Here is a 22,991-nt window from a genome sequence, read left to right as displayed (position 1 = left end):
TTTTTAGGGTTGTTTGATTCAAGGAGCTTTTGCATACAAAATTATAGCTATTTGGGATTTGGTTTTTGTAAAGCTTGATTTGTAAAAGTATTTTATTTCAAGGCAATCAAATATTCTTTGTCTAGTGTTCCTAAGCTACAAGTAAAATCCTTCAATTATTACACCTGAATGACATTTGTTAGAGCTTTATACTTATTTGTTTTCATATTTAGCTTTGAGTCCTAGCAGTCTAGGGACCCAATACATGATCTTGTGGCCATAAGCATGCACCCACTACAATGATAAATGAAGGGGAATACTGAGCATAGTAACAGATAAATTGGTTGCTAATTTTGTGTGTATGGATACTGATGAATCAATGGCTTTAAAAGGAAGTGTTCCAGTAGACAGGTTGATAGGATCACTCAAATACATGCAGAAACCTATTCCATTTACTATCCAGTGTTGTAAATGCAGCACATGCCCTACAGCTACATTACTCTGCAAAATTTCCTTGGGCACTCTCAGTAGAACATCATACACTACCATTTTAATAAGCTTCACGATAGCTAAGATATTAAAATATACCCCATCTGCATGATCCTAAGGCAAACTTGTTTCTTGGTGGTCTCTGCCTGTTTTTCTTCTCTGACCACAGTTGAATGTTGCAAGCTGGCACTAAGCAGCACTATTTGTCTTACAAAAGCCTCAGAAAGATAAGCTGTACTGTCAAGCATCAAGATACTATGGTAGTGGTGTAGCCTCCAGCTTCTCTGTCTTCCTGCCTTTTGTCCCATTATTTTAGCTTACCAGGAATATTTAACTGGTGTCACCTGGTAAACTACTGCTCCTGGCCTACATAGCTCAGTATAACCTAGTACAGTGAAGGCTTGTCCAGTCAGCACTAATCACTGCCTTGTCTGGATGTTGTTGCCCGCTCCAGCCTTGTGCTGACTGCTACCTCTGCCTCTCGTCAGGTCCTCAGTATCTGCTCTAGAAGATATTTCTAGCCCTTTGGTCGACTGGTGAAGCGACTTACAAGCCATCTCCACTGGGCAGGCAGGTAAAGCGACCCGGGTTATTCACCCCCTTATTTCTAAAGGCCTCTCCAATTGGACCTGGTGTGGGATTGCTTGCATCAGAAAGAACTATTATATCCCATTTAATCAATATGAGACTTCACCAAAGGCAGCAGCAGTGCAGGCAGAAAGATACTGGATATTTAGCCTTCTCTCTTTTTTCTTGTGAGGCCAGGCCCATTAATTCATGTACAAATCCTTCAGGCTGTCATGGCTTTTCTAGACTTCCATGTCCAGAAACAAATATAGGTTAAGTGATAATATTAAGTGATAAGGCTTTTTGGCAGTGAGTTTTCCACTGGCAGATGGGAAGTCTGCAACAACCTCTGCTTGATATGAAGTGTATAAAGTCTTTGAGACTCCTTGTGTGTATGCAGGGGTGTATTTGATATGTTAAAGTAAATGCACATTTTTGCTCATGCAAAGTGTGGGAATACTCCTGTGCAAACCAGCCCACTTCGGCTCTTTTAGCAGTTATAATGACATTAGTGTTATGTAGTACACAGAAATAGTGTACATTCATACTAAATATCATCTTATTAATGTCTGATGTAGTATTAGCTACACAACTGTTGTTATGATTTTTCTGTTGAGCAGTAAAATAGCAAAATAATTTCTTAAATTGTCAAAACTACCAGTGGAGTGCCAGGAACTTTTAACCTAAGCTTTGGGGTCTGGATGAACTACTGGTTTCTTAAGTCTGGTTTTCAGTGCAACTGCTTGAAATTGATAGCATGTGCTGGTGAGATTAAACACAAAAGGTTACTGCATTAACTGAAACTATCAGAGTGGCATTTTGGTGCTCTGCTGAGCAAGGTAAGGTAGTTGGTGCAATTAGCTGTGCTGGTTTGCTGTCGTACTTTGAGACCATTGAGCAAATGTTCTTAAGTACTTCTTGGAGATACCTTTTTTAAAAAAGATAATCAAAGTTTGGAAGACGCAAAGTTTGGAAGTAGCTCTGCTTTTCTGACTGAAACTCTAGATTCTGATAACTAAATGTTAGTTCACTTAATATGAAACAAAACTGGTGCAGAGGACTTTGAAAACATTCTGTACCTCTTAAGCCATTCCTTGTAACTGTAAATGTGTTAAGACACCTGAAAAAGTATGCAAAGGAGCTCCCTACTCTTTGCATGTTAAGAAATGATTCTGCATGAGTCTGTAGCATAAAAGCATGTAGAGGAATATTTGAATAGTCTTAAAAAAAAAAAAAAAGGTAAACCTAAACCTTAATATCTTGCAGAGAGCATGAGAAGCAGCACTTATTCTGTTTGTCCAAATATACTTTCTTCTATTTGCCTCTCTCCATCAGCTTGATTAGTTACCTGCCTTAGGTACTGCTTTAATATGACTAGAGTTAGGTGGGTGAGTCCTACTGCTACATACCTGTGCTTTGGTACAGCAAACACTTTCCACATGTCAGACTTTTATTTTAGCCATGTGCTTAGTGGTCTTGTATGTGTCGTTATATAAAATACAAGCAGTGGATACACGAGAGAAAATTCTGGCCATCATTTTTAAATCCCACATTGTTTGTGAAAATGTTATTTAGATTGCAAGAGGGATATGCAGAAAGAGACGTAGTATCCAGTACTGCAAAGCCTCACTGTTAGGCAGTTACAAACCAAAGGTAATTCAGAAAGGTCTGAATAGTCAGTGTATGTGTGATGAAAGCATTTTGATGCTTAGGGTGGCCATAGACAGAACTTGAACTGTTCTGGAACCTCCTAAACTGGCTAGGGTTTGGAGTGATATCTGGGCATCTGAAAGAAAAAGGAGCCTAAGAACTAAAATAGGGTACTGAATTTTTTCCTTTGTACTGTGAAATTCTCGTTCAAGCAGAGAGTGCATAATGACTGTAGCAACAGGGCATATTGCTTGTTGATTCTAAGATTCAGCTCGTATAGAAACAAATGTTCTGTGAGAAGCTGAAAAGGAAAACTTGTGGTATATCATTGATATGAGTTATTAGAGAATAAATTGTATTATTTGGGTAGTAATTCTTGTTTTCTTGTTTAAACAAAGAAATGCCCTTTTGGTGTTTGTATTTTCTAGAACTTATAAATTCTAACAGGAAGAAACATGGACTGTATGAGTTCAAGATGCAAATTTTTATTCTAGAGAATCAATTTATACATGCTGCTTCTAGTTAAGCATTCCAAAATGCTTTTGTCTGCAGTCATCATACCTGCATGGCTTTTGTGTTTTTGCTTCTCAGTGCAATAGCTGTAATCATTTACCTGTGGTTACAATTGATACTACCATTATTGGTCATACATTTTTCAGCATTTGCCAGCATGGATCATTTCAATGCACCTTCCATCCTTGCCCATCAATGTGTACTGCGTATGGGGATCGGCATTACAGAACATTTGATGGACTAACTTTTGACTTTATTGGAACTTGTAAGGTTTACCTAGTTAAGGTGAGACTTCTTTTGTAAAACCTCTCTAAAACTGGATTTAAAAACTCCCCTTCTACTTATTTCCTATCTGACCGTTTTATTGAGTTCATCATACTCTTTTTAAAGCTTTGATGTTGGTTAGACTTTGAGTCATTGTTATGGTTTAAGCCCAGACAGTAGCTCAGAGCCATGCAGCCTCTTGCTCAATTCCCCCTTTATTCCCCCGAGCTCCTGGTGGGATGGGAAGGAGAATCAAAAGAATGTAAATCGCACAGGTTGAGATAAGACCTTTCCAATAACTAAAGTATAATGCAAAACTACTACTAATACTAATAATAATGTTAGGGAGAAAGAATATAAAACTAAAAAGGGAAGCAAGAATAACCAGCAGTAAGGCGCAGTACAATGGCTCACCAGCCACCAAGCGATACCCAGCCCGACCCAAGCAATGATCTAATCCTTCCAAGTAACTCCCCCTCATTTATAGACAGGGCATGATGTGCTATAGTATGGAATACCTCTTTGGCTAGTTTGGGTCAGGTGTCCTGTCTCTGCGCCCTCCTGGCTTCAAATGCCCCTCCTCACTGGCAGAGCATGAGACCAAAAAGTCCTTGATCAGGGTAAGCATTACTTAGCAACAGCTAAAACACTGGTGTGTTATTGGCATTGTCCTTAGACTAAAGTTGAAAACACAGCACTGCATCAGCTACTAAGAAGGAGAAAAATAAATTACATCTGAACCCCTCAATCATACATTACATAATAATTATACTCCGTAGTTTCTGCTATGTGATTTAAATATTTATGTCAGTATATTTAAAAGTGGCCATTTCAATTTTTTTTTTTTTTTTTTTTCCCTAGGGTACTTCTTCAACCAATCTTTCTGTTATTATAGAGAATGTTAACTGCTTTAATACCGGAATGATTTGCAGGAAAAACATTTTCATTAATGTTGGAAAATCTTTTTTAATATTTGATGATGAATCTGGAAATCCAGTAAGTTTCAGTCTTTAACACTGATCGAAAGGTAGCATATGTACCTCTCTGGGGTTTTTCAACTTTCATTAGCAAAAACTTACTGTGCCATGTGAGTAGCAGAGGTGTGAATATCATAGCTGTGAATGCTGATCACATCTAGATTGGTCAACAAAACCTTAAACAAAATCTTGTCTGTATTTAACGAAAATATTAGATGAGATAATTGTTGTTCTTTTGTTTAGACTTAATTCCTATTTAGTGTCTTTGGAAAAATCCAAATATTTTGAAGTCACTGGGAGCTTTGCTATTATTTCCACTAGGACTAGGAGTTTAGTCTGGTCCGGAATGCATAGGAGGAATATTCCTATACAGTTTAAAATAAAATAAATTGCAATCTCTGGTTTATCCTCCACAGCCTGGATTTCATTTTTGTTTTGGCCAAACTGCAAGCTATTGCTGTAAATATTTAGTGGTTTTAGTAACTTTAGTATAAATACTACTATTTACAGTCAATAGACTGACTATACAAAGGAAGTTGTGTCACTTTCTGTGAGGTATTCTGCAGTTAAACCAGATATCTTAGTCCATGCTACAAATAACTTAGAATCTGATTGTTATTAGACAGCGGGAAGAATGCCTTACACAAATAAGATGACAATCTTTGGGCATATCTAGATAATTCCTTTTTTCAAGGAGCTCCAGTTGCCATTACCCATGCTTTAAATTTGATAGAAAATCAACTTTTAAAATAGCAAAAATATAAAAATACAACATAGTTCACAATCAAAATCCACACCACTTTTTTAATCATTTAAGCCTCTGTGCCCTTCTGTCAGTTTATTGACTTTTGTCAGCACCATGAATTTTATTTAGGTGTTTCATTTCCTGTTAAATGAACATTTTGTGAAGACATTACTTCCATTATAAGCTGACTTGTTTTATTTTGGACAGAGCTTATCTAGTTACATAGATGAACTACAGAAAATGCAGGTGTGGAAAGCTGGATTTTTCACTGTTGTTTATTTTCCTGATGAGCACATCACCATCCTCTGGGATCAGAGAACAACAGTTCATGTTCAGATGGGTCATCAGTGGCAGGTAAGTGGAAGTCAACGTTCTTATTGCCTGAGGCTCTCATCTCTTTGAGGCGTTTATATAAGTTTTATTAAGACGTTAGTATTTGCAGAATAGACAATCTCTCATGATCTCTCAGAAGTCATGAAGGAGAGTCTCTCACAATCTCTCAGTCAAGGAGAGAAACATCAACTACCTTGTCAATTAAAATATTTTTTTAGTTCCTATTTACTGTCTGAATTCTATAACAAAAGAAACAAGTATCTTTGGGCAACATTCTCCTTCAATACTGATTTCTTATATGACTGGTGCAGTTGTTTTGCTGAAGCATAAAAAAAGCACATAGCTAGCAAACAGGTCACTTCCTTGAAAAAAAGATCAGCTCCTTTCTTGAAGGTTTGGAGATAGTTAGTTGAAAAGAAATAATATTGGTGTTGTCAAAGTAAAATATTTTCTGTAGCTTTATTATCACAAATTGCTGAACTGTTTTGGGTGAAATTTGGCTGAAATTTAGCTGAAAGGGATTAAATCCTGTCAAATTTATAATTAAGCAGATGAAGACAGGAGCTTAAGAAGCAAGTTTTGAAAATGGTCATGGCTTATAGTGTTTTGTGTCAGGGGAAATGTGGTGGGTTTTAATATATATGTGTGTATATCTTTTTTTCCCAGGGTGAATTGACTGGATTATGTGGAAATTTTGATTTGAAGACAGTCAATGAATTGAGGACTCCAGATAATTTTGAATTAACAAACTCACAAGAGTTTGGAAACAGCTGGACAGCTGTAGAGGTACATAGTAAAAAGAATATGTCTGCTAGTAGATTTTTTGCTGTTACTTCACCTAATTTACCTAGAAGGAAATGATATGATACTTCCTGGAAGTATCAGGCAGGCAGCAATGCAAATAACAATCTCGTTGTTAGAGATGTCCTAATCCATTAACGAGAAGAAAATAATCTCCTTTTTTTTCAACACAGTGCTGTTGTGTAGAGGAAAATGCTGTACAGTAGTATGAATCTGCAAGTGTTTTTGAAGATGTTTGAACAGTAAAGTAGTAATTTTTTTACAGAATGGAACAATTATGGGTTCACTTTAGACTGTTGTCAGTTTAGCTGATCTTTCCTAGCTGGGAGTTATTTAACTGTGAAACCACAGCAGTGGAAAGAAAAAAACATGCTTTCATATGCTGTAAAATTAAAAATGGAACTATTTTTAACGTCATGTGTTTAGCGGGGTTCACAGAAAAGTTCCTTCCTAACAGTTATAGTTGTTATTTCTGTTGTTTCTGACCCATTCATGTCCTCTGAGTGGTCTTTTTTGCTTATGTAAGCTAGACTATTCAGGCGTAAGAACTGTTTAGACCTGTATGTACAGAAGTGTTTTCGTGCTGCTCTCAGGCTAATGAAACATTTCTTCATATTGTGTACTTTTGCTTTTCTGCAGATTAGCATCCCCTTTTAATTCCATATCTTAGTCTGGCTTTAGTTTCATATGTGATGTATTTGCTTTGTGGTTTACATCTCTTTAAAAAAAAAAAAAGAAAACAAAACAACTCCAAGAAAAAACCCAAAGCTATGCTTCACAAGTTCAAACGCAAAGTGGTTATGAAACATGTTTCTCACCTTAATTTTGCTTTCTGGTTAAGTGTGTTGACAGCTCTGACATTCGAAATCCATGCAGTTTGAATCCCCTCAGAGAGCCATTTGCCAAGAAGGAATGTGGAATACTGTTAAGTGAAGCATTTGAAACTTGCCATCCAGTGGTGAGTTGTGGTCATGTGTAGAAAGATATGAAGGTGAACATATCACTAGAGAGAAACTCTACTCTTCAACTTGCATCACTTTGAACCTTCATCTTGTCTTCTGTAGCATAATAATTTTGACTACTAGAGAAAAACAGATTACAAAGAAAGGCTAACCCATAGCGATTCTGATTCTAAAACATGAATGTTTAACTGGTCTATCCTCACTTAGCTAAGCTAGACAGCAAGCCACTTTGGTACCAGTTTAACATTCTACAATACTGGTAGTCATCTTCTTAATGAATTCAGCCAAAATTATACCCAATTTGTGGTGTTTTTTTTTTTTTCTTTTTCATCCCAATCACTATTTGCATCAGCATAACCTTTGCTTTGTTTTGCTCAAATGTATTACACAGTATGCACATTTTTCAGACCACATTTAAATAAACTGACAGCTTCTGCTAGGTAACATCAGATGTGAAGAGCTTGTTCCTAGATAAAAAAATGCATATCTCTCCTCACTCAGGCAACTACCTAAGGAAATAAATGTGCCAATCAACATTTTCTGACAGCCAAGAGGCTCAGGTTTGGTTGGAGAAGGGGGGGACAGGGGACAACCTATTTCCATATATGGAAAATGACATATCTCAAGATGTTCAGGTATTGACACGATGTGCATGGCTTAAAGAGTGTAAGTGTTAGAATGCTTCCTAGGGAAAAAGGAGATTTCATATGAAGGACAACCAGGAGTCTTGCAGAGTTGCTTTGTATATTATTTTTGAAGACAGTGGGGGTTGATATTAAAGTTGTATTAATGTAATGTCAGCTTAGTCCACTGTGTAAGGTAGGGAGCAACTAAATCCCTTATCAGTTTGGAAGTATTAGTCAAGTGTAAATCCATGCAGAATGTGTAACAATTCAATAAGCAAATCAGCTTTGAGAGTTTTCTTTGGAATTTTGTCACTTAAGACAAAACTTCAAAATAATCTAACAGAAAAATCACAAATTTGCTTGTGAAATTGTTTAATAATACGAAGAGAATGAACCACTCACATGTAAAGAGGGGGTTTTTGTCTGTTATTTCTTACATTTTATGTATATCTCTTTCTTAACATTTCTGCGCTTTATTGATTTGTGATCAGTTTAGAGAGAGTTTCTCTTTTTGTCATAAGCTTTTGTAGTTTATTAAGGTTTAAATATTACAAAACCATATAAAACACAGGCTCACATGAACATCTTAGTGTGCATGTTCTTAATGGGTCATTGATTTAATTGTGTTACTAAGTATTGTGCAAGATTTCATGATGTGTTCTAATAAACTCTTTACCTTGTATTTCAGAAAACATTAAAATTAAAATCTTTCATGCTTCAAAGTCTTACATATTAAATTTTGAAAGAGTCGTAGCTTTGTATCAAAGTGATTGTTGTCTGTGTCTATATGAATATTTTTTATAAGTGGTATTTATTTTTCCAGATTGATGTCACCTGGTTTTACTCAAACTGCTTGACAGATACCTGTGGTTGTAACCAAGGAGGTGACTGTGAGTGTTTCTGTACAAGTGTATCAGCATATGCCCATCAGTGCTGCCAGCATGGAGTTGCTGTAGACTGGAGGTCTCCTAGAGTGTGTCGTAAGTTTACTTAACTAGCATTGCCAGTGGCTGCCACTGTCTGCATTCATGAAACCCAGACCTGAAAAATCAATCAATCATATTAAGTTACCTGAGGTCATGAACTGAATCACTAAGCCACGCTGGTGGAAATATGAGTGGGTGCCTCTCACTGTCGTCTGTGTTCATTTTGGTCTATCTGGATTACACATTTCTGTCCATATTTCTGGGTGGTACTCTCTGCTTTTTAACTCCTTGTCCTATGATATGAAAGGAAAAATCATGGCAAGCCTATATTGGGATATGGAATGCTTCCTTCAAACCAAAGTTACAAAGTCACCAGCTCAAGTAATTTCCATCTTCAGGACTTCACTACTTAACAGGGTCTAGAAAACATAGCTGTCTTACTATTGTCACCAGAGCTAGAGTGAAACAAAGGTCTTCTGAAGAAAAACAAGTAGGTTTTTAAGCAGGACTTTGTGATTACCTTTGCATTCTTATTCAACAATGCTTAGAAGTTTTAAAAAGATCTGAGGCCTTTTTCAAAAGTATCTAGTGCAAACACATAATGAGAAACAGTCATTTCCCCAAGGATGTGATCAAGCAGACACAACAGAAAGAATGGGAGGAAATATTTTCTGACTTTGCAGTTGTGTAGAGAGAGCTTGCAGCTTGCTCAAAGATGCACATCAAATTGGCCATAGATCAAGAGGGTTACTCCTAGTTTTTAATGAAACTACATGAATGCTTTAATGGGAACACAAAAAGACAGCAGAGTTTAGTCATAACCACTAGAGGTCACAAAAAGACAGCAGTAGATATGTAAGCTTCATATTTCCTGCTAGAAAACTGTAATTTTATTTAAAACAGTGTCGTTTAAATTAGTATTTTATTTAAAGTAGTAATTATTTGGCAAGATTTTTTAAAATATTTGTGCTTTTGATTTACCGCTTAATTGTGAAGGGTAATAGAAAACCTGTATATCTGCAGAATGCCCACAACTGCCTTTCTTTTCCTTTTATTTTTTAGCTTACGATTGTGAATATTTCAACAAAGGTAAGTCCTAAAGGAGCTTATAAAATTTCAATAATCTTTGCTTTCTTTATATAACTGTTAGAACCTTGTATGAAAATAATTGTGTTAATTAAAACAGTTGTGAATAATTTATTTTTTAAATAACCAAGATTCTGTTCTAGTCATTTATTTTGCTTTGTAAAAGGCTTTTGATTTCATTAACTTTCTTATTCCTGGGCCTTTCCCAGGAATACACATTTAACTAATTTTATTTTCTTTTATGGATCATGATTAAACAATTCAATCAGTAAGTAATTAATATTCAACTTGCTAGTTCTAGAGGCAGTACTTGATTCAGGCATAGTGCAGTTGAAAACTGATACCCTGTGGGTCCTTTAAACCAATCTTGAACCCTGTGCAGCCTCCAGAGGGAGCTAACTAGTAAGACATTACAACTTTTGTGCCCAAATGGGGACTAACTCTCCATTTAGGTATGTCTGACTGAGCTTCAAGTTCCTGAGCAGCAACCACTGCTGCTGCACTGAAACGGCTCTCAGAAAGAGTTGCAAAACTTGTGCAAGGTGCTAGAGGAAACTTTGAATCTGTACTGGGTACTGTACTGCTGTGTTAACACTGGAATGCATATTCAGACTATTTTGAAGTTAAATTGCAAGTGTCTGCATAGTTAGGTGTAGCATGCAAGCCATCCTGATGTGAGGAATGGTCAGAACTCCTGCTATTTATTGCATGACTTTTTTATCAAGCTCGTGTAGAAGCCTGTCTATCCAGATGGTTTGTGATATTTTGGTCTTCTGTTAGATTCTATATTGCAGCAGCTCACCCCCAGGATAATCTCAGAAAGGAACTGAGTTTAAATTAGAGGAGACTTAATGAAATGTGCCAGGCCCAAACAATATTGCCAATAAATTTGCATTTTCTCATATACTGATTGCTGAAAATACTTGGAGTGGGGTCAAATTTCTAATGCAGTGGAATTGTATCTAAATCTAAGCCTTTAATTTAAATAAAAGCCCATTGAATATAAGAGGTGATTGCAGTTTTACATTTCTTTTTTTTTATTTGTTTTATCAATGAAATAGATGCTAAATAATCTTATTGCACTTGTAAAAGATTGAAAGTGTGGTGCCTCTATCAGTGGTAGTAGTGAAGTTAGATTATATACTTTCATAGTGCTTTATTAGTTTTACTTGTTACTCAATTCTTACTGACAGAAATGGTGGAGAGTTTTGCATGTGACCAACTTTTAATAAACATGGTATTGTAAACTTCTCCCTTTATATCCTGCTACTGTTTGCTAATCCAGCTCATCAGTATTCAATGTCAGATGTTTCAGAGCTTCAACTGAGGGGGAAAAAAATCTCTATCCTGAAGATTTTATTTTCTACCTCAAATATGGAAGCATTCCTGATGATTACTTAGTTTTGGATACAGTAAAGTTAAGAAAATGTCTTAGACCAGGGAGAGGTTTTCTTTATGTAACTTTGTCATGAATCCAGAGTGAAATAGTTCCCATCCTACTAGAAGCAGGAGCAGAAACCTTTTGTCTTTGGTAAGGGGAAATTCTCAGCTGGTAGCTGTGGTTTCTCAAGTTTTGGATGGGCCTGAGGTATCAGACTTAAACTTACGTTAACATTTCCAGATCACTGAATGTTTTAAGCAATTTATAAAATGTATTTTAAATCCCTGCACTGAAAGTAACCAGACATCACTGTACATGTTTAGCATGGGCTTGTCTTACTTCCCAGTGATTATGTTTGTATTTATGCTCTTCAAGGAGTTCTCTGATACTTGATGCTAACAACCTTCTATTCCCTGCAAAATGGCTAACACTTTAGACACTAATAAAACAGGTTTTAAAGAATAGTAAGAATGTGTAATCAGTTCAACCATACAAATAAACAATTTGAAGGGATCCCAGGGTGGTCTGTACTACATTGTTTGTTTCTAAATCAAATAACAAAGAGGTCAGATAACTTTAATAAAATGACTATGAAACTGAAGTGGATGAGAGGGAGGAAAAGCAAAAGCTAATCATGAATCTTGAAAATTGAAGATAGGTATTTTGGACAGTCTTCAGAACATGGATTTTCTGAAAGAGTTTGGCTTTATTTTGGTTGTCATCATAGTTTAGTGCATGGTAGCTAGAGCTGTTTTCAGAGTGGAAAGATATGCTTTTATGTGCTGTATCATAATATTTAGAGCTCAAGCATTTGTGACAGTTGACATGAAAGATAATTCTGATATTTTTTCTCAACAGCTCTGGGAAAGGGCCCATATAAGCTGGTCAGCTATTTGGCTGGGGAATTTGTAATGGCAGTGGAACTAGTGGATGGTGTTGTTTTCCCAGTGAGAGAAGAAGATATTGTTCCTGGACATGCAGTGACCTTTATGCTGACTTCAGGACTTTATAAACCCAAAGCACATGGTAAAGTCACTGTACCCTAGAGGCTTAAATAAGGCAGAACAAATTCTGCCTTTGGATGCAATCCTACATTTAAGAATAGACCTGGGTGAAAGAATCTTTTTCTGTTAGCTGATCGTGCGTCTTAATGTTGTCTGCCAAAATTTTCATTTGCTTGGTTTATAAAGATGATTGTAGCTTTAAAACCAGATAATTTTAGTTGAAAAGCAGCAGCCCCTCTGTGCCCCAGCTTTCAGGAGGACCAAACCAGTGATTAGCCCAGTTCTCTAGATATATGTTGCTCCCTGAACCCTTCCTCTGGCAGAACTGGGACATGGGAAAGAGTGAGAGAGAAATGGTACAAGAAAATTATTCCCTAATTCTCTCACTTTGTCACCATCACCCTTCTTTGCTTGCTTGTATGGAGATGCCTGTTGGCACCAACCTAAGCTGCACAAGGATGCATACTGCAAATTTGTCTCCTTCAGGTCTCAACTTCAGTTTCTGCTGAAGAAATGTGTTGCTTATTCAGGTCTTGCACACCTTCAGAAAGGTGGAAAAAGCTTACAAGAGTATATTCAGTACTTTGTGACATTGATTAAATGCTAGAGTTGTCTGCATATGCAGCTTTAATTTGAGCTTGAGTCTCAATGCCATTTTACTGCCCAGAGTCCCCTGATCAGCTCTTTGGAAGGCCTGAAGGTGGCTGCCTTTGTGTAACCGAAGAAGAGATACGGGTCAGTTGAAAAAATGACAGACATTTGATTAGTAATACTGCTGTCTGTAGAACTGACACAAGAACTCATGTAACAGAATATCCAAGGCCAGATTTCTTTTACTAGTCATAGTTTTGGGATACTTGTACATTGCGTTCAATACGCATTTGGAAAGGGAAGGACAATCCTACTGTCTTATTTATATATATAAATCTCTCTTGTTTAGAATTTAACCTGGCAAATGGAATTTGGGCCTTATAGTCCAATTTGAGCATTTCATCATTCGGCCATGAGAGTGTTTGTACAATCAATATGATATTTTTCATATCCATGCCTTCTTTTGTATTGCATTCTTGGTTCTTTGAGAAGTGGATGTGTTTTATCATTTTCAGACAAATCATAGACAATGGAAAGTTTTGTGCCTTGATCTGCTATACGTCAGGTATTATGAATCACACTGACTGTCCATTGTTACTTTTCAAATAGCTACCTGCTACTGACAATTAATAAGGAGATATTCACAGGATCCACTGTGTTTTTCAGATTAATTGCAATGTTTATGCTCAGAAAACAAGTTGGTCTTCCAGAAGTGTTGTACCAGAATGTGATAGTTATGCCTGGAGGGTTAGTTGATTTTACAGTAGTTTAATGGATGTTTTCAATAGAATAGCAGAGTTTACCACTAAATAGAATGGTAATTCTGTGAGCAACAGATGCCTGTAACAGGCTCAAGATCTGCCGCTCTGCAATTGATTGTACAGAAGCTTGCTCCAAATCAGTACTGTTTTCAGGGTAAGGTATCATGTGGGTACACTTGCCAGAAAACAGACTTCACTGATAACATTCTTAGAAGTGTTAGGGAGCTGGCTGCTTAGAAAGCTGAATGCAAAATATATTTTTGTGACTTATTTTTGATGAAAATTCCTAAGCTATAAATTCCTGATGGGAAATGTTCCTTCTAGGGCTAGCTAGGTAAAGTTTTTTTAAATAAGTGGCTTAGTGAAGGTTGTAAGCTGAATCCTGGTGTGGGCAAATGTCTTAATCTGTTTGTATTCCTGTTGAAATCTGTAGAGTACTTACAAAACTAAATATCCATCAGAATCTAGTACTCTGAAATCTGTATTTTCTTAGGAGATTCAGTCTATTCACTGGTAAAACCAATGTCATCTTTCATTCCTTGTGCTACTGTTAACAGTAGTGGTACATCAGAATGAGTTCAGTTTACCGTGCATATATCAGCAAGTAAATGAGTTCTGTGTTGGTTTTGTTTTGTTGGGGGTTTTGGGGGGTTTTGTTGTTGTTTTTATTTATTTATTTGTTTGTTTGTTTGTTTGTTTACTTTTCTTTCCCAGATTCCAACTTGATTTCATTTGAAACAGCCGAGAGACCAAACTTTTTTCTTCAGCTGGTCTCCAATAATACCCTTGTTCTTTCTAAATGGAAAAAAAATGAAGAGTTTCACAACAGATCTACATTTGTCATTCACAAGAATACATGGCTTTCAGGATATAGTTCCTTTGAGTCATTTGCAAAACCAGGATATTTCATCCACATTTCAGCTTCTTCAGTTGAGCTTTTGAAATATCATCATTCAGAGGAGTTCAGGTTGTCGACCCTTTTTAAACTTGTAGGTGGGTAATTAAAGTTGTATTTTTATGAACAGCAGTTTGCTCCCTGTGAAAATACAAGCTAAATGGTATGCACATTTTCAGAAGTGATGAGATGGCTTACTTCTCCCCTACATAACTGGGAGCTGTCCGTAAACTGTCATGTGCAGACTCAAAATCTTCTTCCCTGATATTTGTAGTGAGCATGAGATTTTGTTTTCTTATCAAAAGCCATTAAATAGCTTAACACACCTTTGCTATATTTACCAACTGGTTTTGGAAATACATAGCCTAGTGTATAGTTTCTAGGCAATAGTTCCTTTATGGGTGGTGAGGAAAGTATTAAGGAGTAAAAAATTCATGCTGATGAATAATGGATTCAGAAAGGGAGCAGAAAAGAACTGAATGTATTTCTAAAAGCTAAGGTCTGTGGATGATGTTTCTTCTCCTTTCCCTCTGACTGATGCCAAGAGATAGTTTTCTGTACAGTGCATTCTCATTGCAAGCTTTGTGGCCTCCTCAGAGGTTCATGCCATCTAGTGCTAAGGACATTGCCTGTAGATTACACTTCTCAAAACTCTTGTTTTCCCTGAAAAACACCTCAGACTTTATCCACGTACCCATTCGCAGGGCTTCTGCTTTTTAGGATGTTATCCCCTAGTGTTTCAGGGACTATCTAGGTGGAGATATATACCTTTACTTGGGGATCTAGATGCCTGTTTCTCTAATATGTCTTGGACAGCTTAAGCTCTTGAATATACAACATAGCTTGCTGTGGGAGTGTTTCTACCTAGGTGACAGATTTTTATTCCTGAAATAGTAATCCCATTCCACTGGGACGTAAGAGTTAGAGATGTAGCAGACATTCTTAGGAACCTTTGTAGGACCCGGACACTGAAGTTGCTCCTACAGGAACTGATGACAAAAAATACACATTAAAAAAATCACTGATCAAGCTCTTTGTTTATTAGATTAGTAAGGAAAAGAAATAATAACAGTTTTCACATATTCTTAAACACTTGGGAACCTTGTGCTGAAATGAAGATGGCCTTACAGGTCAAGAACAAGATGCAAGAAGTTATATTGACCTATAAAATCAAGCAAAGCAGATTATTCGTTAAACCACCATTTTCTTTAGCTCTGCTTTAGTCTGCTTTTTTGATACATCAGATATATCAAACCTATTTGTACAACTTCAGTTATGTACTTCAGCAACAAGTACGTCTTGCTGAAACCACCAAAATCACTACAAGTATTTATTTTTATGTTCTAAAGCTTTTTATTGTGCTGTAATTTTAAATGCATTAGTAATCTATTAATGGCCATACGCAAAGAGTTGTGGTCAATGGCTCAGTGTCCGGCTGGAGACCAGTAATGAGTGGCATTTCTCAGGAACAGGTGTTGGGACTGGTCTTGTTCAACACCTTTGTCGGTGACACGGACAAGCAAGTTTGCTGATGACACCAAGCTGTGTGGTTCGGTTGATACGCTGGAGGGAAGGAATGCCATGCAGAGGGACCTTGACATGCTTGTAAGGTGGGCTGATGCCAACCTTATGAAGTTTAACTATGACAAGTGCAAGGTCCTACACCTGGGTCAGAGCAATCCCAGGCACAGCTACAGGTTGGGCGGAGAAGAGATTCAGAGCAGCCCTGTAGAGAAGGACTTGGGGGGTGCTGGTCCATGAGAAAATGAACACGAGCCGGCTTCAGTGTGCGCTTACAGCCCAGAAAGCCAACCGTATCCTGGGCTGCATCAAAAGGAGTGTGACCAGCAGGTCAAAGGAGGTGATTCTGCCCCTCTACTCTGCTCTCATGAGACCCCACTTGGAGTGTTGTGTGCAGTTCTGGTGTCCTCAACATAAAAAGGACATGGAACTGTTGGGACAAGTCCAGAGGAGGGCCATGAGGATGATCAGGGGACTGGAGCACCTCCCGTATGAAGACAGGCTGAGAAAGTTGGGGCTGTTCAGCCTGGAGAAGAGAAGACTGCGTGGAGACCTCATAGCAGCCTTCCAATATCTGAAGGGGGATGCTGGGTCTTCATTAGGGACTGTAGTGGCAGGACAAGGGGTAACGGGTTAAAACTGAAACAGGGGAAGTTTTGACTGGATATAAGGAAGAAATTCTTTACTGTGAGGGTGGTGAGGCACTGGAATCGGTTGCCCAGGGAGGTTGTGAGTGCTCCATCCCTGATGGTGTTCAAGGCCAGGTTGGACAGAGCCTTGGGTGAGATGGTTCAGTGTGAGGTGTCCCTGCCCATGGCAGGGTGTTGGAACTAGATGATCTTGAGGTCCTTTCCAACCCTAACTGTTCTATGATTCTATAATCTGTTTATTTGGGTAACACAAATATTTTAATAGGTATTCCTGGCAATACCATTTTTTAAAATCCGTTCCTTATTCCCAGAAACCAAAATTTGTTTTGCAAGCAAAGAAAGAAAATGAAATATTGTAACACATGAAGTGTGGCCTGGCCATGTTTTACAGTGACCACGCGGAATCTTAGCACAGACAAATCTAAAGCAGGCATTGACTTTTGTGACAGAAGAGGCCAACTGTATGCCTTGTGGAGCTTCTTGTTATCAAAACATTGAATTAAAGTGTTAATGGTGGCATTGTGAATCTGCTGATGTTTTGCGGTGCATTACGCTGACAGCCTAATGCAGCTGTTCACTGGCACACTCCGACTTCAGAAAAAATGACAGATTTTGTCATTGCCAAATGCCTGTTGTCTCTTGACAAATGCTTGTAATCACAGAGCTGTTGAGGGTTTTGAACGGCAGAATTATAGAGCTAATGCTATTACCAGGATGTTCATACAGCATTTCAAGCAAGTAACTTTTTTTGGGACATAACAAAAATAACTCCTTAGTCTTTTATCTTTGAGGGAGAAATGAAGAAGGTTAAAATGTGTTCCAATTCTCAGTGGTCATCCATTAGCAGAGTGGTATGTCTTTTCAAGTGTGAAGTCTTTACCCTCCAGTCATTATACCAAAAAATCCTACCTATGCCAATGGAAAACTAAAACAATTTACCTCAGCAAGTGGGATCAGATCAAATGATCAAGAGGCATTTCATTAATCACCACATCCGAGAGCTTGGGTTTCAGAGTTTTATAAGCAGAGAAACATAGGGCTCGAATCTTTCTCCAGTGTACTTTCACAAGGGCCAGCCTGCTGATGTAGGGTAATTACATGGTCTAAAAATACAGCAGCATTTGTTTAAGTTAATGGAAAAGTTACACCAGCTCCAGAGTGCACAGGCAAAAGCGTATTGAGTTTCCTGCTGACTATTGTAAATGCTTTGCATATTAGATCAGAAACTCTTGAACCAGGAACAGCTATTCCTGCGGAATCAGAGGATAAATACTGGGAGCAGAATAATAGGCCCAGTAAATCCCCTTGGCCAGAAAGTTCCTCATGAGACTTCTTCATGCTCTGACGCACATTCAAAAGGAAGAATTTTAAATGACCTGATCACCACAGCAATAGATACATCTCTGTTTAACGCCAGCTGACGAGTCACTTTTTCCAGTTTCACCGCAATAAATATCGTCACATCGAAATACTTTGACTATAAATTGCGCAGATATGATGGGCTAACACTGCAAAGTATTTTCCATGAGAATTCACTTTGGCTTCTAACTTGGGTTATTTTCATTATACTTAGATTTGTTTGCTGTCCTGTTCCCACAGACATTTGAAGGTTTGAGCTGATAACTGAATTTTAATATCCAGAGTATGCTTACAAGAAAGTATATTTTGTGCAGGAATTTTTACCAGCAGTGGATTGGTATGCATTCAGTCAATAGCAAGAATGCTTTTAGTCTTAGCAGATGGACAGGCACAGAGGTGTCACATAAGAATAATCAAGTCGCATTTGAAATTATTGGGAAATTTGTCGATGTAAGGAATTGATGACCTTTTTATGGATATAGCTGCAAATGAAAAACTTTGTTTAGAAAAACATCTTGAATCTAAGTAAGATTTATAGATGATATCATTGACTATCTTAACTTTGACTTATATCCATCAGGAGAGTTAGTTTTCTAGAACGTCCAGTTTTACTCATGAGTTGTTCGTAACTTTAATTTGAGCTTCTACACTTTGTCAGTCTAAAAGATTATGACATGAGAAGTGGAGCTGGATAGTGCTGAGCAAATGCTGTTGTACCTGCAAATCCCAAGTATGTCCCTGAACACATCTGCTTGGTAGCTCTTGGAATCAAACTGAGGGCACTGTAGAATTGTAACACCTTTCCTATTTATATCACAAACACAAACATTTGACCTCCCATTTTTGGCTGAATAAATAGGAGATTAAATAGTTACTGTAACAATATTATATTCCTCTAACATTGTAATAGTAAACTAAACAAAAGCATTTGCGAGGTAGATAATTATACTTTACTTTCAGTGATGTTTTGTCTGGGCAGAAAGTTCAATTTTTCCAGTGATATTTGCTTACACTTCTCATTGCAGAAATGTAGAAGTCGTGAGCAGAGATTGTTAGTAGTTTGTGTGCATTAAGTGGGTAGATAAGATTTCATGTTTCTAAACTTGTAACTGAGGAGATAGGCAATCTATGTTACTAAGCAGAGTTTTGCTGCTGTTACAAATAGAACTAATTCTTAAGCAAATTTTTCTCCTATTAGATTTTTTTTTTTTTAAATCTTTGGGAAAAACAGCAAAATAGAAGAAAGCATCAGATGAGAACAAAATCTTCTTTTTTTTTTTAATTATTTTAAAAGTCTTTGTTTTAAATACAACCTTTCATTAACATTAGAAATTTCAAATTTTGCTTAGCTCTTTTTTAATTAAACAGCCATTTTTTGAGCATAGCATGAAATTATTGATAATATGCAGATGCTGATATTGTCTTTGAGGTAAAAGGCAGCATAGGAAAAAAGGTAGGATGGACTTATGAACACTAGGAATTTTTAGCACACAAAAAAGTGTCCAAGTTACTAAGAAAGGTTGCTGCAGCTCAACAGAGCACCACAGTCTGTGTGTGGTGAATTATAAAATTCTTTATAAATAGTTGCAACAGTTCTCATGGCCACAGAATTATTTTTGAAAGACCCAAAGAATGAAAATCATAAGTTACTGAAAGAAAGTGCTTCTCTGATGTCTAAGCATGTGAGAAAACAATGGAGCTGGGGAATATCTTTTAATATGTTGTCTTTGGCAACCCATATACCTGCAGTCATACAAAAGCTTTCTGCAATACTGTAACCTGTTGATATGCTCAGCTCCTGTTAGGTAGAAGGACTGTGGGCTCATTTGGCATATCAACTGGAGTGACTGTCACCCAGGGCATAATTTAATATTTTGTGAAGGATTTGCTGTGTCACTGAACAGAAGACAAATGCTGGTAGACTTCACCAGGAGACACATGGTTATTTTCAAATGCCATGACAAATCCTTTTGAGGAACACATGCCTCATATAAGAAGCTTGACTCATTGTCTGTAAACTATGTATCATTCTTTTGTTATGAGTGAACTGTACTGTTGAGTACAGTAAGCTCATATTACTAGTTGCAGGAGGGGGAATTTAAGTATTAAAAAATGGAAAGCATGTGGTGTAGGTGGCTGATTAGCATCCTGCCTAGCATAAAGTGTTTGTGCCATGACACTGGCAAAATCCAGAGTTTCTGAGCTGTAGTATTTTCTGCCATGGGAATAGTAGTATTGTAGCAAAAATAAAGCCAAGGTTGGTCTGGCTTGGAAATTAATGTCTAAAATCAATAGAGTGAACTAAATATCTCCCTCATTTTAGGAAGAAGGATGTTTGAATGGCTTTAAAGCGTGTTGTTGCTGCTTTTCTTTGTACCCTAATAACTGTGGGTGTTTTGATCATTGTTAATATACAGATGTATTAAAAAGAGGCAAAATAATCTGTTATTTTAACTAGTTATAGAGATACTTTATTGTTCTCTTGGCTTAGAATGGATTCATGTTGGTTCAGAACATGGCTCTGTGCCTGTTTCTCCTCCCCTTCATTTGCTGTCTAATGTCTGTTGAATCTAAACTGTTCAAGTAGGAGCTGCATCTTGCTGTGTGCATTTTTTTTGGTGGTGTGGGTTTTGGGGTTTTTTGGATTTTTTGCAGTGGCTTGCACAGTCAACAAGGTAGGTCCTTGTGCTGCTTAAGCATTCCGGAAGTGATGTTGCCAGTAGTGAAAACTTTAAATATGATGAGTGACTGAACAGACATTCTTCTAATGCTGGAAAGGCATTTTCCCATAATTCATAATGAAGCATAGATTTCGCTATATCTGATGGGTTTACTGAGGCATAATGAAATTTTTTGAGACACTGGAAACCATTTCATGCAATATATTCTATTGGAAACCAATTCATGCAATATATTCTACCCTTGCTGTGGTGAGTTGATCTGTTCTTTCATGCAATTTACACACCAAAAAAACCTAATACAGCTTGGCCTGGCATATTCAGTTCTCTAAATTCCCTTGACTGGAAAATTGAATATCCACTGGTTCTACAGCTCTTTGAAAACTCTTTTGAAATTTTTATGACCAGGTTCATGAATTCATCTGTTGCCCATACTTCTTTCTGCAGAAGTAGAGACAAAATTTGTGGAGAAGCATGACTCTCTTCTTGACTGAAAACAGTGTTTATGAACCACTGAACAAATCCTATGTCTCTATATAGAAATTTGCTCTGTTTCCTACGAAGGCATGAAACACCAGCAAACTCTGTGAACTTAATCTGCAGGAAAGCTTGAGGAAAACGTGGCAATCATTTCATAAAAGTCTTAAGTTTATTTGGAGAATGGGAGATAGTATGTTAATCCCAGCACTTGGAAGTATCAATTCACAAACACTGTTCTGCCAAATTGAGAAACTACCATTCTTCATTGAGTTACAGGGTGATATCTGCAAAGCTTGTACCTTTATTGTGTTTGAAATTTATGTGATTAATGTGAGGTTTGTGGTAAAATTTAACAGTTACAGACTGGTCTCTGTACTTAATCTAGGGTAGTCTGATGAATGAGATTTCCTAGATTCCATTTGGATATACTGTTATTGCTGACTATTACTATTGTTGGTGGTTGCCTGTGCCAACAGGTCTCTGATATGTTCTGCCTTTTTGTCATATATCTTCCTTTGTCCTTAAACCTTAACACTCTGACCTGTCCATGCATGCAAAATTGCATACATCAGTCACCAAAACGCATGGAAATAATTCCTTTTCTCCACTAGATTTAAGCAATTTGAGTTGGTTTCTTTAGGAGGGGACACAGAAGAATTCAGTGTTGTGTACTTAGCTTATTATGGGAGGGTAACTTTATAAATGCATTTGTTACTGTCATAAAAATCACGGTTTCAAAAGCAGTGACACGTCCTTGGATAGAGCGACATGGAAAATGGAAAACACTAGATGGCAACATACACACTCTTTTGTCTGAGTTTGATTTATACCTCTGATTTAAGAGAATTGTATGAATTTAAGAGGAAGGCAGTAATGGTTAATGATGGCAGAAGTGCTGATGTCCCTGAATTTCACGAAGAAACAATTTCTTAGGATCTTCAAGTAAAACTGTCTCCAAAAAGACGTGAAAGAGCTACTCTCTTCCTGTATCAGTCAAGCAAAACTTAAAAGCAGAAAGACATAAAAACCCCAACGACCCCTCAAGCGCCCCCAAAAACAAAAATGAAAACTCTTTCTAAGTAGTAAGCATTTTCTTTCTGGTAAACATCGAAAGTAGCTACTCTTGTATGCTCTGGATCACATACCTCTAAGATCAGGTTTACCGATCCAGAGGGAACCCATATGTCATGATGATGGTCTTCTCTAGGCATAAGTGCAAGTGAAGTGTCACTGCCCTGCCCTGACTGCCACAGGCAGAAGCTGGGATGAGCAGTTTTAGTTCAGGTACTGAATTACGCAGTTGCCGGAAGAGCCACTATGCTAATCTAGCATTGTGTGAGAAACTGTTCTGAACGCAAATGGGGCAGCATTGTAGTGAAAAAGAAAGCATGAGGCTGCATTTGAACATGCAAGTGTGTCTCACCCACGTGATGATTGCCACAAATTTATTTCTCTGATTCTACACTCGGTCTCTACATTAATTCTGTAAAGTTCCTGCATAATTTAATAAGCACTGAAAGTATAGCTAATCCTTATTTCTGTTTATTTTTCTTTTAAATTTAACTTTTCCTCTACCTGAACTAGTATTTTGAGTTTCAATTATGTGAATCTGAAGTCTTTGAAAAAATAGTATCTGCATAGGTACTCTGAAGGCAGTTTGGGTTTGGAGGAGGGGGTTTTGTTGATTTTGGGGAGGGTTTTTTTGTTGTTTTAAAAATGCTATAGTGTCTCATTGGTGCTATTTTGTCTGGTA

General features: G+C 37.3%; 1 protein-coding gene across 1 annotated transcript in view; it reads left to right on the top strand.

The window, feature by feature from the left end:
• OTOG (otogelin) overlaps positions 1-22,991 on the top strand; it is a 97,008-nt gene that overhangs the window by 39,945 nt on the left and 34,072 nt on the right. Inside the window, exons 24-32 of the mRNA XM_065685806.1 lie at positions 3,345-3,483; positions 4,324-4,458; positions 5,392-5,538; positions 6,184-6,303; positions 7,160-7,276; positions 8,730-8,886; positions 9,895-9,921; positions 12,158-12,325; positions 14,370-14,648. Coding sequence (XP_065541878.1) covers positions 3,345-3,483; positions 4,324-4,458; positions 5,392-5,538; positions 6,184-6,303; positions 7,160-7,276; positions 8,730-8,886; positions 9,895-9,921; positions 12,158-12,325; positions 14,370-14,648 — 1,289 coding nt within the window. The remainder of the gene's footprint in view (positions 1-3,344; positions 3,484-4,323; positions 4,459-5,391; positions 5,539-6,183; positions 6,304-7,159; positions 7,277-8,729; positions 8,887-9,894; positions 9,922-12,157; positions 12,326-14,369; positions 14,649-22,991) is intronic.

This window comes from Lathamus discolor, chromosome 6 (genome assembly GCF_037157495.1).
Source record: "Lathamus discolor isolate bLatDis1 chromosome 6, bLatDis1.hap1, whole genome shotgun sequence".
Classification (NCBI taxonomy): Eukaryota; Metazoa; Chordata; class Aves; order Psittaciformes; family Psittacidae; genus Lathamus; species Lathamus discolor.
The sequence above is the reverse complement of the archived record's forward strand: the minus strand, read 5'-3'. Positions and strand labels throughout refer to the sequence as shown.